The sequence below is a fragment of the Pelobates fuscus genome, chromosome 12 (assembly GCF_036172605.1).
Source record: "Pelobates fuscus isolate aPelFus1 chromosome 12, aPelFus1.pri, whole genome shotgun sequence".
NCBI lineage: Eukaryota > Metazoa > Chordata > Amphibia > Anura > Pelobatidae > Pelobates > Pelobates fuscus.
In genome coordinates this window covers 120000171-120017328 of record NC_086328.1, presented here as the reverse complement: position 1 = coordinate 120017328, position 17158 = coordinate 120000171, and the positions used below count along the sequence as shown (strand labels likewise).

At 38.1% G+C, this 17158-nt stretch overlaps 1 protein-coding gene across 1 annotated transcript in view; it reads right to left on the bottom strand.

Annotated features, from left to right (window-relative positions):
* PAMR1 (peptidase domain containing associated with muscle regeneration 1) overlaps window positions 1-17158 on the bottom strand; it is a 62637-nt gene that overhangs the window by 22514 nt on the left and 22965 nt on the right. Inside the window, exons 5-6 of the mRNA XM_063437890.1 lie at window positions 11302-11519; window positions 10356-10463 (exon numbers count right to left, since the gene is read on the bottom strand). Of these exons, the coding sequence (XP_063293960.1) occupies window positions 10356-10463; window positions 11302-11519 (326 nt within the window). The remainder of the gene's footprint in view (window positions 1-10355; window positions 10464-11301; window positions 11520-17158) is intronic.

The window sequence follows — 17158 nt, the reverse complement described above, 5'->3', positions numbered from 1 at the left end:
GGTACTCTTGCCCTCCTCCTTCTCTTTCTTCTCCATCACTTTCACTCTTTTTCCCCTCCACCCCTTTTTTCTCGCTCTCTCTTCAATGAGCCCTTGCTTGTAGCATTGCCCTTTCCAATTCTTTCATTTCTTCATCTGCTCTTTTCCTATTCTCTACTGTTTGTTTACTTACTCTCTCTTGTTCTTCTTCTGATTTCTGAGTACTTCATTATTGATGGAGCACTAGTGTAATGTCGACAATTGTTTGAAATTAACAAATCACCATCTTATTGCTCTGTTACTGACATTTAAATAACACTACAAATATGCTTTTTCATAATGAATCTTATTTTGTAATTGACTTCCTTATGTCAAAATGTACAAGTAAAATTTGTCAAGAAAAGTCAAGCTTGAAAAACTGTTAAATTTGAGAATGTTTCCAATTCATTATTTTGGACTAACGATCTTAATTTTCCACAGAAATTTTAAGCAATTCTTTGGTATTCATATAATGCCATAAGTCTCGGTGACCACCTATCTTTGCATTTCTCCGAAGTTTTAAAGCTCGATTTGAATAATCAGCAATGTACAGTTACAAAGAATCAATTCTTCGTTATTTCTTAGTAGCAATGCAGTATTTCATATGGATTTATGCAGTCGTGCATTGATGCAATTTTTGTTACTCAATAATTTTATTCTCATAACAATGATTGATTCAAGATTGAGGCACTCAGTCCTGGGACAGAACTAAATATAATGGTTTTGTACATTTAATAAAAATTTTCAGATCTTATAGAAACCTGTTAGCCCCTTAACGACGAGTGACGGACGAGGTCCGTCACTCAGGGGAATGCGTTAATGACGAGTGACGGACCTCGTCCGTCACGCGTTAAAATTAACGCCGCGATCGCGCAGTGCCGGCGATCGCGGGGTTAATGCTGTTGCTGGGTCCCTCCGAGTCAGGGGCAGACCGGCAGCAGCAAATCCGGATATCCCAGCCCATGTGATCGCTGTGATAGCCAGTCACAGCGGTCACAATGCTGCTGGGATATCTGATCCGCCTCCCTCCACCTCGTGTGGGTTTGTGAAGTGGAGAGAGACGGATCGGTGCTACATTGTGTCCCTGATTTATTGCAGAGTTATACTTAAGTATAAAATTCACTTTTGTGGAGTTAAAAAAAAAAATTAACCCTTTCCCTGCTGCTTGATCACTGCTAGCAGTGATCAATATACAGGTCACAGTACTCTACTGTGATCTATTTTTTTTTTTTTACTTTCAAGGGTTAATTTTTAGGTTTTTTTGTAACCCTAAGGGGTTAAATTTTATTATTTGATTTTATTAATTTGTGATTTAGTTATTTTGGTGGGTGGAATTTAGTGGGAATTAGGGTATAAAAAAAAAAAAAAAAAAAAAAAATTTTTTTTTTGTTAGAGTTTTGTTAGCTGTGTTAGCTGTATTAACAATGTTTAGAAAGTATAGCACGGAGGAGGCTTATGCCCTGTTAGCGGCAGACTCAGAGGCGACTGACACTGCCTCAGAGAGTGAAGCAGGGAGTGACGCAGGGGATGCAGGGGACATGGACTATGTGCCAGATACTGCAGGACCATCAGGAGAAATCGACGATTCCCCTAATGCTGACCATGGCGCAGATGACTGGGTACCCCCTAATAATTTTTCCCCAGACATCCCAGTGTTTACAGGCAATCCTGGCATACAGGCGGACCTGTCTGCCTATAGTGCGCTGGATGTTATGCAGCTGTTCTTGGGGGATGAGATTTTTGGGGAGATAGTCACCCAGACTAATCTCTATGCGGAGCAATATCTGGCACGCAATCCAGACTCTCTTATCTCTAGGAAAGAGAGATGGTACCCAACCAGTGTGCCAGAATTTAAACAATTCTGGGCACTGACCATGTTAATGGGGCTAATTAAAAAGCCCACAATTAGGATGTATTGGGCTAAACATCCTATTTGCAATACTCCTATTTTTGCCGAGACAATGACAAGGGAAAGATATGAAGACATACTAAGATTTATGCACTTTAGTGATAACAACAAGTGCCCCCCAAAAGGTGATCCGCAGTATGATCTTCTTTACAAACTACGCCCTTTAATTGCCCACTTTAACAGTAAATTTGCCGCTATATATACCCCCAATAAAAACATTTCCATTGACGAGTCCCTAATGAAGTTTAAGGGAAGACTGGGGTTTAGACAATATATCCCATCCAAAAGATCCCGATATGGGATCAAATTTTATAAACTATGTGAAAGTGGCAGTGGCTACGTATACACCTTCCGTGTATACGAAGGAAGGGATAGCCACCTTGATCCCCCAGGTTGCCCAGATATAGTAGGGACAAGTGGAAAAATTGTCTGGGACTTAATAATGCCACTACTTAATAAAGGTTATCATCTATACATCGATAACTTTTATAATAGCATCCCACTGTTACAAATGTTGTATTGCTTCGAGACCGTGGCCTGTGGCACTATTCGGAAGAGTCGCACAGGTTTCCCAAAGGCTCTGGCAAACAAAAAAATGAAAAGGGGGGAAACAGCAGCTCTCTGCCAGAATGAACTGCTGGCACTCAAGTACAGGGATAAAAAGGATGTTTTCATCTTAACCACCATCCATGGTGAAAACACTCGGAGGGTCGCAGTTCGTGGCAGAGACGAATATAAACGGGTGCCAGTCTGCATACGGCAATATAATCGGCATATGGGGGGCGTTGACCTGTCCGATCAACTGATGCAGCCATATTTGATCATGAGAAAGACCAGGGCATGGTATAAAAAAGTGGGCATATACCTTTTGCAGATGGCAATCCACAATGCCTTTGTTATTTTTAAAAAGGCAAATGCTGGGCTGAAAAGCACTTTTCTTTCTTTCCAGTTTGAGCTAATTTCTAAGCTGCTAGAATGCCACACAAGGAGACCATCAGTGGAGCCTAGCAGAAGAATGGAGGCAGGTCACTTCTGCTTTAAGATTCCACCAACCCCTAAAAAACAAAACCCCCAGAAAAGGTGCAGGGTGTGTTACAAGAGGGGCGTAAGAGTTGAGACCAGCTATTACTGCCCTGATTGCCCCTCTCAGCCCGGCCTATGTATTGGCCATTGTTTTAAAATTTTTCACACCCAGGCCGAATAAGTAGACCAGTTTTGGGGTGTGATTTTTGGTTACCGAATCTTGGCTTTGTCTACCGTTTATCCTGTCTTCTCTGATCCTTGACCTCGGCTTGTCCTATCGTTGTTCCGTTTCACTTTACTCCTTTGACCTCGGCTTGTACCTTGACAATTCTCTGCTTGTATAGCCCGGCCATTCTAAGGACCGGTATTACAAGTTTCTCTCTCTGTGTTCTCTCTCTTTGTGGTCTGTCTGTGTTTTGGTTTCGGAATCCATGACAGCTTTGCCCGGGACGCAGATAACTGTGTACTACCCCCGGATAAGTTTACCCCAACTATTCTGTATATGGGGGTATCATTGCACTAAGATGACATAGCTGAGCAACATATTAGGTGTTATACTGCCGTAGCACACATAAGGATAGCAAAATATACAGTAACATCTCCAAGTGTGTGTCAAAAAGGCAGAAAAAATGCTAATTGCAACTAGACTTGGTACAAACTAACAAAAAAATGATCCTACACTAAGGTTTAGAATATACCTTTTGAAATACCCTGGGGTGTCTACTTTAAGAAATGGTAGGCCTTTGTGGGGTAGTTTGAATTTAATACCTGCTAAGATGCTTGGAAATTGCACATAGGCCCAGCGTCAAAATTCAAAGTTCGGTAAAAACTGATATGGCTTGGTCTCCTATATGGCACTGTAGCTTCACAAAATAGTCCCAAAGACATACAATAGGGGTGTCATTTTACTCAGAAGACTTAGCTGAACATAATTTGGGGGGTATGAACTTAGTGGCACATGTGAAATATACAAAATGCCCAGCACAAATGCAATCCATATGTAAAAAACGCACAAAATAATTTTATACCACATACTTTGGCATCTATTGGTGAAAAAATGGGGGCATGTTAAGGCACAATATGCACCTTATGAGATACCCTGGGGTGTCTACTTTAAGAAATGGTAGGCCTTTGTGGGGTAGTTTGAATTTAATACCTGCTAAGATGCTTGGAAATTGCACATAGGCCCAGCGTCAAAATTCAAAGTTTGGTAAAAACTGATATGGCTTGGTCTCCTATATGGCACTGTAGCTTCACAAAATAGTCCCAAAGACATACAATAGGGGTGTCATTTTACTCAGAAGACTTAGCTGAACATAATTTGGGGGGTATGAACTTAGTGGCACATGTGAAATATACAAAATGCCCAGCACAAATGCAATCCATATGTAAAAAACGCACAAAATAATTTTATACCACATACTTTGGCATCTATTGGTGAAAAAATGGGGGCATGTTAAGGCACAATATGCACCTTATGAGATACCCTGGAGTGTCTACTTTTACAAATGGTAGGCCTTTGTGGGTTTTTTTTGAACAGTCAAACTGTTATAATACCCCAAATGGAAGCATAGGCTCATTAAATCCGTCTCTCAAAATTCTACTGTGAGTACTGAAAAGGACAGGTCTCCTATATGGCACTGTAGCTTCACGAACTAGTGCCAAAGACATACAATGGGGGTGTCATTTTACTCAGAAGACTTAGCTGAACATAATTTGGGGGGTTTGAACTTAGTGGCACATGTGAAATATACAAAATGCCCAGCACAAATGCAATCCATATGTAAAAAACGCACAAAATTATTTTTTACCACATACTTTGGCATCTATTGGTGAAAAAATGGGGGCATGTTAAGGCACAATATGCACCTTATGAGATACCCTGGAGTGTCTACTTTTACAAATGGTAGGCCTTTGTGGTTTTTTTTTGAACAGTCAAACTGTTATAATACCCCAAATGGAAGCATAGGCTCATTAAATCCGTCTCTCAAAATTCTACTGTGAGTACTGAAAAGGACAGGTCTCCTATATGGCACTGTAGCTTCACGAACTAGTGCCAAAGACATACAATGGGGGTGTCATTTTACTCAGAAGACTTAGCTGAACATAATTTGGGGGGTTTGAACTTAGTGGCACATGTGAAATATACAAAATGCCCAGCACAAATGCAATCCATATGTAAAAAACGCACAAAATTATTTTTTACCTCATACTTTGGCATCTATTAGTGAAAAAATGGGGGCATGTTAAGGCACAATATGCACCTTATGAGATACCCTGGAGTGTCTACTTTTACAAATGGTAGGCCTTTGTGGGGTTTTTTTGAACAGTCAAACTGTTATAATACCCCAAATGGAAGCATAGGCTCATTAAATCCGTCTCTCAAAATTCTACTGTGAGTACAGAAAAGGACAGGTCTCCTTTATGGCACTGTAGCTTCACAAACTAGTGCCAAAGACATACAATGGGGGTGTCATTTTACTCAGAAGACTTAGCTGAACATAATTTAGGGGGTTTGAACTTAGTGGCACATGTGAAATATACAAAATGCCCAGCACAAATGCAATCCATATGTAAAAAGTGCACAAAATTATTTTATACCACATACTTTGGCAACTATTGGTGAAAAAATGGGGGCATGTTAAGGCACAATATGCACCTTATGAGATACCCTGGAGTGTCTACTTTTACAAATGGTAGGCCTTTGTGGGTTTTTTTTGAACAGTCAAACTGTTATAATACCCCAAATGGAAGCATAGGCTCATTAAATCCGTCTCTCAAAATTCTACTGTGAGTACTGAAAAGGACAGGTCTCCTATATGGCACTGTAGCTTCACGAACTAGTGCCAAAGACATACAATGGGGGTGTCATTTTACTCAGAAGACTTAGCTGAACATAATTTGGGGGGTTTGAACTTAGTGGCACATGTGAAATATACAAAATGCCCAGCACAAATGCAATCCATATGTAAAAAATGCACAAAATTATTTTTTACCACATACTTTGGCATGTATTGGTAAAAAAATGGGGGCATGTTAAGGCACAATATGCACCTTATGAGATACCCTGGAGTGTCTACTTTTACAAATGGTAGGCCTTTGGGGTTTTTTTTCGAACAGACAGACTGTTATAATACCCCAAATGGAAGCATAGGCTCATTAAATCCGTCTCTCAAAATTCTACTGTGAATACTGAAAAGGACAGGTCTCCTATATGGCACTGTAGCTTCACGAAATAGTGCCAAAGACATACAATGGGGGTACCGTTGTACTCAGCAGAAGTAACTGAACACATAATAAAACTTTGTACAGGAATAGCACACACCAACTTTACAAAATACACATGAGAAGTTCTTTGTTATAAGTTTGTGTGCGAAAACCCCCAAAAAACACAATTTTACTCCAATATTTAGCAGAGGTTGGCGGTAAAATGGCTACGTAGAAAGTGTCAAAACAACCTTAGGTAAATAGCCTGTGGTGTCTACTTTATATAAATATATACTTTTGTGTGGCAATTTTGTTTTCTTTTATGGCTATTAGGCTTACAAGACAAACATACCAAATTCTAAAATCGCTCCACATAAAAAGTGTATTTTACTCCTTGTGCTTTGTGACCTGTAACTACCAAAAAAACCTGAAAATCCCAGACACATTATATATTCTGTAATTCAGAACAACTAAATGAATTTATTTTTAATTACTTTCCTTAACCTGCACTAATTATGTACACATTATTATTGCAAAAACTGTAAAAAAAACACACAAAAATTCATTTTTTTTGCATATTTCTGTATTTTTTTAATAATAAATAAGCATTTATATATATATGTGTTACATCAAATTAAAGCCCTTTCTGTCCTTTAAAAAACGGTATATAATATGTGTCGGTGCAATGAATAAGTAAAAAGCAAATTGCAGTTGAACGCAAATAGCAAAAAATGCAAAAAATGCCGTTGTCATTAAGTGAAAGACAAGCTTCTGAAGCTCTGTCCTTAAGGGGTTAAATATAGAGGATAGGTAAACATAAGGAGTCTCTATTTGGAGGTCACTGTCTCTAACTTCAATTTTATGTCAATTTTGGGGACCTAATTTCCTAGCGGGAGCAAAAAATTGGATAATAGACTATTTATTTACAGTATGGATCTGTTTTTTCTACAGCAAACATTTGTTTGCCCGCTTGTTTTTTAAATGATATTAAAACATTTTCTTTGTTATGTTTTAGATTATTTGATTAATACAAATACATACTTCATAATTCCATAGTCAATGAATAATCATACTTGATAAAAAAAAATTATAAAAAAAAAAGAAAGACACCTAATTTGTTTGAGTGCACGCCGTAAGGAGACGCATTGCGCACAATTTCTGTAATGGCAATAAAACTTTAAAATAATTTTTGAAAATTCATGTTTATTCATTTTTTGGTTAATATATAATATTTATTTTTCAAAGACAATAATAGGCATCCCTGATCTTCCTCTGTGTTATTTACATTTAATTTAAAGCATCTCAGTTTTTCAGCAGTCAAAGAATTCCATCAACAATGCTCCACCATCCCCCATGGGACCACTGGATATTTATTGTGACATTGCCATCAATCACCTACTGATAAACAAGTGGCAGTGAGCTGCTAACCAATGGAGCCAGTCCCTAATGGGCCAAGAGCTGCAGGAGAGACAGGACCTTTTTAATTCATTGTATACAGATGCTCCCAATGTTTCAGTGATACATTGTAACTGGCCTTTTAATACAGTCACAGGTACCTGTTTGTGTGTGATATTAACATCTTAACCCCTTAAGGATACATTACTTCTAAAACTGTGCCCTTTTGCATTAGTATTCAGAACTAAATTATTCATGTAAACCATATAGTAATGTGGACACATGTGAAGCAAGTATGATGAAGCCTAGGTTGCACTTTTGTCGATTGCGAGCTTGGTAGCCAATGAATAAAAATATTCGAAGAAATTGCTGCTATAAATATGACACCCCAGCCACAGAAGTCAATTGAGGAATAAAATTCATATAGATCCAAGGTTGCTATTAAAAGAACATTCCGGTCACCATAACAACTTCATCTTTTTTATGAATGGGGAGCACCTAATTGGATTAGAGCATCAGGTGATCGTTCTAGTCAATCTGCAGCGCCACTGTTACAGACCCTGAGGAGTCAGGCAAGGCCTAGACAGAACAGGGACATGTGAGTGTGAGGGGGAGTGTATAGATATAATTGTAAGCAGGTCATTAGAATTGTGGTAGGAGGATTAGGGGCAAGGGGTAGGATAGTATAAATAGGTGGGCATTTTAGAGGCTAAGCAGTCATCTTAATGATCAGTTGGTAACAGCTTGGTAGTTGCTTCACATGTGTACCTGCTTTCCAAGTGAAGTTTTTGTCCAGGATCTGAGTATGGACATCGAGGCTGTCCTTTCTGCCCTCATTGCTGAGGCCTTACAACATGGGGGTCTGCACCTGCAGGTCCAGCCTGCTCATCTGCAGGCCTCCGCGGTGATTGCAGCCTCTCCGCCCATCGGTCGCAGGGGTTCTCTGAGGCGAGCTTGGCCACCTGAACGTTTCAGCCCTCCAGGGGCGACTGCGGCTTTTCCTGAGCTCAGGAGTGCCGGCCCGGCCTTTCAGATCTGTTGGTCAGCGGCCGTGAGGCTTGGTTCACCTCCCCTACAGGCTCCCGTTGCGGCGGTCCGCCGCAGCCCGTGCTCGTTTCAAGTCTTCCTCACCAGCCCCTTGTAACAGGAGCTGCAGTCCCACCTCCCAGGCTGGCTGGTCTGCGGCTACGTGAGCAGATGCCGATCCTGCTGTCCAAGAATTATTGAAGGGGTGCGAGGGACCACAGGGCTCTTGAGCGAAGCTGGATTAAGCTAAACAAGCGGATGTCTAAATTTGTGAAGGGAATGGGGGGGCTCACGGTGCGTCACCGCATCTTAGAGCAAAATGCAGCTATGTATTTTAGGGGTGATGGGGTCCACCTTACGGAGGTGGGACTTGACTTAATTTGCAGCACAGATGGTGTTGGGGTGACCCCGTTGACTTAGGGGGTAAACCAGCGGGGTTTGTGGTGGTATATGGCCCTTGTCAACAGGGGAAAGTGGATGGGTAGGGCTGTCCTTCCCCTAACCTCAGGTACAGTTATTGATAAAAGACGTGCCCACTGAGTCAATAATCGGCTAATGGTTAGCATTACGAGAATGGAAGGCCCAAAAGGCCTTGTGCTGTTTGGGAGGAGGGGGAGGGCAGCTGCCCAAGTGAATGTTTTTGGTTGGCAGGGTGGTACTCAGTGATGTGTATATTTACTGAGCTAAGTTATGGATATAGGATGTTTATGTTATAAAGTTGAAGTTTAAAGATTTATACATATTTATATATTTAATAAAGCTGTGGCCTATTTTCACCAAGTAAGTCTGTGGTTTGATTATTTCGGGCAAACAAAGTGGTTGGGGATCAGCGGTTGAGATTACTGGTATATGCCCATACACAATACCCTCTACCTATGCACATGAACGCTAGACATCAAATATGTATTAATTGTCCAAATAAAATTACATTTTTGGCGATCGTTGAGCTGGTTGATTCAAATATTCAATAATTTCAGGACTTTTATGACCTAAAGTTATTAATAAGTGTCCAAAATACTTTTATAAAGGAACAAGTTTAGTTCATGCATGAATGAATTTAGTTAATCTATGAAGAAATTTCAAACATTTATGAATGAATTTCGGTCAAAAAATGAATGAAATGATCGAATATTCAGAATCGATTCACTCCACAATTGTCGGGAATTTCATTTTATTTAAGACAATCAACGAATAATGGATATTTTAACAAGTCTAATGAACTCCTAAATAATCATTTCTGGCTGCCACAGTGTCATTGTAGGCATTACCAAATGTTAATAAGATCTGCCCAAAAATTGATAAGATTAAATTAACTTAGTACTACTTATTGAAAAGACTAGACATGCAGTTACCCTAAGCTGGAGCTTGATGGCAAGTCTGTGGGGTGAAGGTGGTGTTACGAAACATGTGGCTTGTTTAGGAAACTTCAGATATTTTACCATTGTTGTATCATTCCTCAAATGTATGATACTAATTAAATAAGAGAAACGAGAAAAATATGGTCTGGTGCTTATGGAGACAGCTTGTAGTCCTCCAGCTGTTTCAGAACCACTATGATGTTTGTTGAATAATAAGGTTGGCTCCAGGGGCTTTAAGTTCTAGGATCTACACATACAAAGCCATAACGTCACAAACAGTTCTAATGTCTACATTATATGAGGTTACCAACTCCATAACTGATATGCTGCCATTTCATGTGACCTCCTATCCTAAAGGCCACTGTTGACCTCTGTGTTGGACACGGGTGGCTTCTCTTGATATTGTCCATGAAACTCACCATTTTCGCAATGTTTTCCGGTGTATCCAGCCAGACACGCACATTTATAGGATCCTGTATTCGTCACAATACATGTCCCATCATGATAACATGGAGAGGAGGAACACACTGAAATACAGGAAAATAAAGTATGGTTGGGTGATACCATCTTTTACATACATACATGTTTTTTCCAGCAGAAGAGACAATTTGTAGACAGATTTGTATGGTTCTTTTCGTGACAGAAAGTATGTACACCTGAATCCTTCTAATTTGTGAAGATCTATTCACAAAAGTATGTAAAAAGTGTCTATGCGTGAAACACACAATATGCATTTCAGCACAGAGAAGAGAGAGGTCTCTTACAATGTACTGACTTTGCTGTGGTGATACTTTTTCAGGTTGTAAGCCATGTGCTTATATGTGTTGTGTGGTTCTTATGGGCCCCACCATCAGCCTCACACTGGTGCAATACAATGTCTCAGCCTACTTATTCTTATTAACAATCGCTCAATGTGCCAAACCAATGTTTGTATGGTTTCAACACAAAACCTGATCTTGATAAGTTGCCTAATAATTAATGTAGTAATAAAAGGAAACGCTCTCCTTACAGTGACATTTTTTTTACGGAAATTTATTGCAGTACCAGTAGTCCGCTGCCATCCATCTTAGCATTCAGAATTTTTCGTTAATGTCATGTAGCCACATGCAAAAAGACAGGATATGAGGTACCTCTAGACTGTAAGCTCATTTGAGCATGCTCCCCATCTACCTATTGTTCCTTGTATCATTTTGTAATGGTCTCATTTATTGTTAAATGTCCCCCTTTCATAATTTTATAAAGCACTGTGGAATAAGTTGGTGTTATTGGTATAAATATCACTAATAATAATAATAAAAAAAAATACCCTTGTATGCTTACATTTTTTTATTTGAGAACATAGTTTGTTTGGTAAAAAAAAAGTACCTGTGAGTTCTTCAAAGGTGGCATAGAATCCATCAAAATTCTTTGATCCGTCTGACTGGAAAAGGAGATGCAAAGAATTCCCAGAGCTACGGATGGGCAGAGGTCTCTCGTTTCCACAGAACCGCTTTATTATCTTGGCATCTATATTATCACCATCTCGGATCTCCAAGTAATCATATTGACACATATAATCAAACTCCGTGCTTAGCATTGCAAACCTATCCAAAGAGTCAAATATCAGTGAGCGGCAAAGCCAAACCATGGGAGACATGTTATTGCAAAATTCAAAAAGTTCAACGCACAGATATTGAAAAATAATCACTGTCCTTTTAGAGTTCCACACTGGTGGTAATTTCTTTACTGATCAAATTAGACAACTTCAGAAATGCACAAATATGCACAAATTAGAACTATAAGCAGATCTCATATTATAAAAGCACATTAATGCATTTCTTTTAAGATAATATTATGTGAAAGCGATATTTACTGTACACATATATTGGGATTTTTTTGATGATCAAAGTGAAAACAAGAAAAACGAAACAAAATGTTTATTTTTGCAACTTTCTTTTTAACATTTTAAATAGTGTTTTTCAATTGCAGCTAGTTAGCACTTGGCTCCCCATAAATCATATCTAAGATACCATATTTATCAAAATCCATCGTCTTGAGATGGTATTGGATATCCTGCTCCAAATGACAATTCTAACTTGTGCTTAGAATGTTTTCACTTTTTTTTAGGCTAAACTTCTTTATTGAATTTTCACAATAACGATGGATATTAACGTGGTAAACTATGTTTTCTTTATTCCTGAATAGTTCCTTCTATGTAGATGAAATTAATATCTCATGAAAAATTTATTACTTTTGCAATCAAAGTGCAAAAAAAAGATCTGAACAAAGCATGTGGTCATACTCTGTGGTTCTGTAAATATTTGCTCTACCAGCCAAATTCAAGATGGTTGGAATTGGTGAGAGAACCCTGAAGACATTAACGGATCGCAACCATCTAATATTAAATGGATGCTATTTTAAGCAGAATGTCGAGGAAAGTGGAAATGCATGTAAATCCAAATTGGGGATTTGGTTGTCTAACACCAGGTGTTGGTAATGTCTTATCACTACTTGTGAAACTGGCACGCTTTGATTGTTAGTTCTACACTAACTTTTTTTATGGTAATCCATAAAAATCCAGAAGAGGTGTGTATGTGATTGTCTGTGTGTGTGTCTGCCTCTGTGTGTTTGCTTGTTTATGTATGCGTTTGTGTGACATATATTGAGGATAGAAGAGGGTGAAGCATATATTATGGGATAATAATACCATTATACATCATAATAAACACAAGTCCAAAGATGATGGCTTTATTTTTTGTAAACACACATTTCAATGTTATTTATAGTTTATTTGCTTTAAAAAAATTTTTTTTTAAAAATTTAAGTTTAACTAAAGTAGAGTATCTCTAATCTTACAGCAGCAGCAGGACATATAGTGTCTTTGAACAAAATATTAAAAACAAATGTCATTATATTTATCCATATGAATGACATGAATATATTTTAAAATCCAATACTGCACTGTGGGACTGAAACTGTACAGTTTGGGGCCTCTAATTTCAGAACAACATAAGGGTATATATGTCCCAGCAAGTCCTTTATCTGTGAATGGTGTATCCTTTTTTTAATTGTACATAAAGTGTAAATTTCAATAGAGATGGTAACTTTTAATAAATTGACCTCGTTACACCCCCCTGCCTGTCAATAAGAAAAACCAGTTCAGTTACTTCCTGGTTTGGTGGAGCTAAACTCAAGGTCAGCAGTTGTTTAGAGCACCTACATTGCAAAGACTTCTCATTGAGCTGCATTGGGAGTCTGTGATTAGACAGCCACAGAAAGGCAGGGCAGGGTTGGAAGAGGAAGGCTTGCAAAGGCTGTAGACGAGAAATCTGCACCGTTTGCAAGTGGTTTTTAGATATTCCCCCAATGATAAAATACATAATTAAATGCATGCATGTTTTCATTGGTAGTATAACTACCAAAAAACGTATTTATAAATTTTTTTTCATTTATTATTTTGGCAGTGGAGTATCTCAGCTGCTGTTCTTAATTCAACCCCATTACCTCTGGTGATATGCTGGGAGAGGAGCTGAGAATGCAAACACACTGCCATTCTCTTCTCCCCTAATGTCCCTCTCTGAGCAAATCCATTTTGCAGTGGCAATATATTAACGTCAGTAGCTGTAAATAACAACAGTTTTTTGTAAGTGTAAATCTTATTAATCTTCACCACTCTGAGCATGTATAACATAAAGTCCCCATAATGCACTGTGTTAATTACGCTGCGCATTATGGGATTCGAAAATATGATAATTCATTCTACAATTGTTATTAAAAAAAATTCTACAAATGATTGATATCTCTCTGTAAGTCATCAATTAGTTATTTTTAAATTGTCGCTAAGATTAAACGTAAAGGGCATTTATATTGAAAAAAGACTTATTTTACAAGGATTTACGTTTCTTTTGAACACGAAAAGCAGATACGTGTGAATGAACCAAAGTTAACATTCGGCGTTTTAATAAAACTGGGATTCAGAGACGCACAGAGGTCTTTCATTAACCGTAATGTTTCATTTCACTTCTCTCAGAGTCTCACTCCGATGTTATTAATCTGATCTGTATGTGCTATATCCTAAGGAATGATTCACCAGGGGAAGAGGGACATTTCATTATTCATAGCTGCCATTATTAATGCAGTACAAATCTGCTTAGGAGATATTTAATTAATAACAGCACGAGGTAGTCAAGGTAAGTTCACTAATAAGGTTCCGTCCTTATAATGAATCACGACTCACTGCGGGGACAAATAAACCCTTTCATTACGGCAGGTCAATCATAGCAACAGAGCAAGTATTACCGTGGCTCTGTGATGTAACATAAACTATTTATACAATGTATTGCACAACGCTCACCGCAGTGCTAAAAACACACTCTAAAAAGGCAAATCTATTCCATATGGGTCCAAAAAATGTTTTTTATGGTTTGGATATAATCCAAAGTTGTCCTTAAGTTTGTCAAAGAAAGCATATGTAGGGGTCTATTCAGTAATCAGTGGGTTGCTGTGAGTTGAAAAATTGTAGGTAAAGTAAAAAATTTTTTTTGCCTATAATAGTGAAATAATGCACTATACGCAGTTCGTGGAAAAAAGCGCATCTTCCCCCAACTGCACCTTATTAATGTATTTGTTTTAGAAGATCCATGAGGTTTACTAGTCTGGCAGGCGATAGCAGAACATAGCGTAAACGCACAGCTCCAGTGTAATACATTTCTGGGTATAACTAGCAACAGTTTTAGATAGTCCAGTGCATCTGTGTGCAATCTGTTGTTAAATTATTACTTTACCAGCAGTAAAATTATTCAGTTAGTTACAATTTGGAAGCTTAGTGCCAGCCGGTAAACGTAGCGACAAGGTTGCAACCAATGGCTGGGTTCTTCCTGTAGAGAAATACGGGAGCTGTTAGCGATTTGGTTGTCTAACACCAGGTGTTGGTAACGTCTTATCACTACTTGTGAAACTGGCACAAGTCGAACAGCCACTACTTGCTGCTAAAAGTAGCGACCGATGTGTAGGGCAAGAGAAGGGTTTCTAGGGTAAATATATCCAGTTTACATGTGTACGTTGCTGGTGCTATCTAATAAATACCATTGCCGTGGCTATGTATATGTTTTTCAATTTGTTGTTAGAGTTTTCTATGCCATTGTAACTGATTAGATTAATAAAAAATGATTTTGACATCACAAATGGGGTGTGTTCAATTGTACGCTGTTTTGATTTATTGACATTATGAAACTAAATGAAGAATTTAAAAAAACATGAGTCATAATATCTCCCTGCAGAGATAATAAATGGATATTTTTTTGTGGTCCTTGGCAGCTAGAGTTTCTGACACTTACACTGATGAGCATGTGTGAGATGTAATATGGATTTACTCCCTACTCATTTCACCTTTATCTATCAAATCCCAGCTATAGCATTTCCATCTACCCTGAACACACAGCAGGAGGTTTTATTACCTAGAATGCCGAGATGGGGGTCTAATTTAAGTAAATAAAGAAGCATATAAACCTTTTGATTCACTCACATCTGCGAGGAAATTGATAATTATTGTGATCTTAATAATAACAATCTATATTAAACAGGGACTTTGAAACATAATAGAACATAATTTACTATCGTTACGGAGATGTTATTAAGTGGGTTTTTCCGTTTATTACGGCTGCTAATTGTGTGAGGTGTGATCAGAAAATAGAACAAGCAGGGAAGGTCTTCTTTCTGAAATTTAATTCCAAAGCTTATGAAAACAATCATATAAATTGAGGCTTGTGATTTTAATAATGACTATTAAAGAGTCACGTCAGGATAGCAAGCCCAGCAGCATGCCAGCAAAGTGCTCTCCCCTCCAATGCTTTGCTAGTTGTACTCTTTAAATGTCTAGGAGAATAACATATTTATATCTGTGATATACAGGGTTATTTACGAAAGGGAGAATTCAATGAGAATTTATATATATTTAGTGGCAGAGAGTGATTATTTGTTATTGCATTTTATCTCTTTTTTTATTATGTTTTCTTTTTTTGTTTGTTTGTTTGTCTGCTTTTGTAGCTGCACTGTTTTGCCTGTCTTTCGAATGGTCAAGCATCTTTGAGGTTGCGGTTCTACATCTTGTTCTTACAATGTTAATATCAAAATTCAATTATTGCCAATTTTCTCGCATCAGTGAGTTAATCAAAAAAGGTTAATATGCTTCTGTATTAGTTTATTAAACCCCCATCTTGGCATTCTAGGTAATAAAACCTACCGCTGTGTATTCAGGGTAAATGGAAATGCTATAGCTGGGATTTGATAGATGAAGGTGAAATGAGTAGGGAGCGAATCTTGATTACATCTCATACATGCTCATCGGTGTAAGTGTCAGAAACTCTTGCTGCCAAGAGCTACAAAAGGTCTACAAAATAATATCAAAGTATATATAATGGTAACTTAAGCAGCAGAGGTAAGGGATTGTGAGTATAACAAATGAAACATAGAATTGTCTGCCTAGAGAGGTTGTTTTATTAATAAGGTGTGGAAATATTTTCGGCAAAGCACGATAGTCAGGGTATAGTCATTAAACGCCAAATTGCAGCAATTTGAAATCCGAACGGCAACATTTATTCTAAAATATGCCAAGCTGTGACTGTAGTTGAGTTGAAGAATTTTCAAGATCACCTATTTCTGCCTAAAATGTTGCCATTCGGTTATCAATTCTCTACCAATCGGAGTTTAGTCAATTAACCCTTTAGTGTAGGTGGTATCTTCATAGCCAGATAAATCTAAACTATTGTGTTAAGAACATTTTCTTTTCTTTTTTCTGCCGCCCAGCTGCAAATCATTTTTTTGTCAGATCACAGGCATGAACAGAGACAGAGGAAAGATGGAACTTGATAAATTTGAGTCTTATTTTTAACATGTTTTCCTGTGTGACTATATGTAAACATCCCGTAGAGTATGCAATTTCATATGTTTGTTACTCACAGACTTTCATGCTTTGCTCAAATGTTAAATCAGATCTGTCACTTTTGGGGGTCTTTAAATATTTTCCAAAGGCCCCCTGATGGTGACATCTCCGGTTACAGTCCAGTGGCCGCAGTGACCCATCGATGCCTGTATCCCACAGTCTCTGCTTTGTCATATGGTATCTTTGGATTGTGTTGGGATTTCAGTGAAATTCCATCGCAGTCAGGCAGGATCGGAATTTTATAAATATTCTATCAATATGAAATATTAAGAAGTGACAGAACCACTTTAAAAAGCACCTATC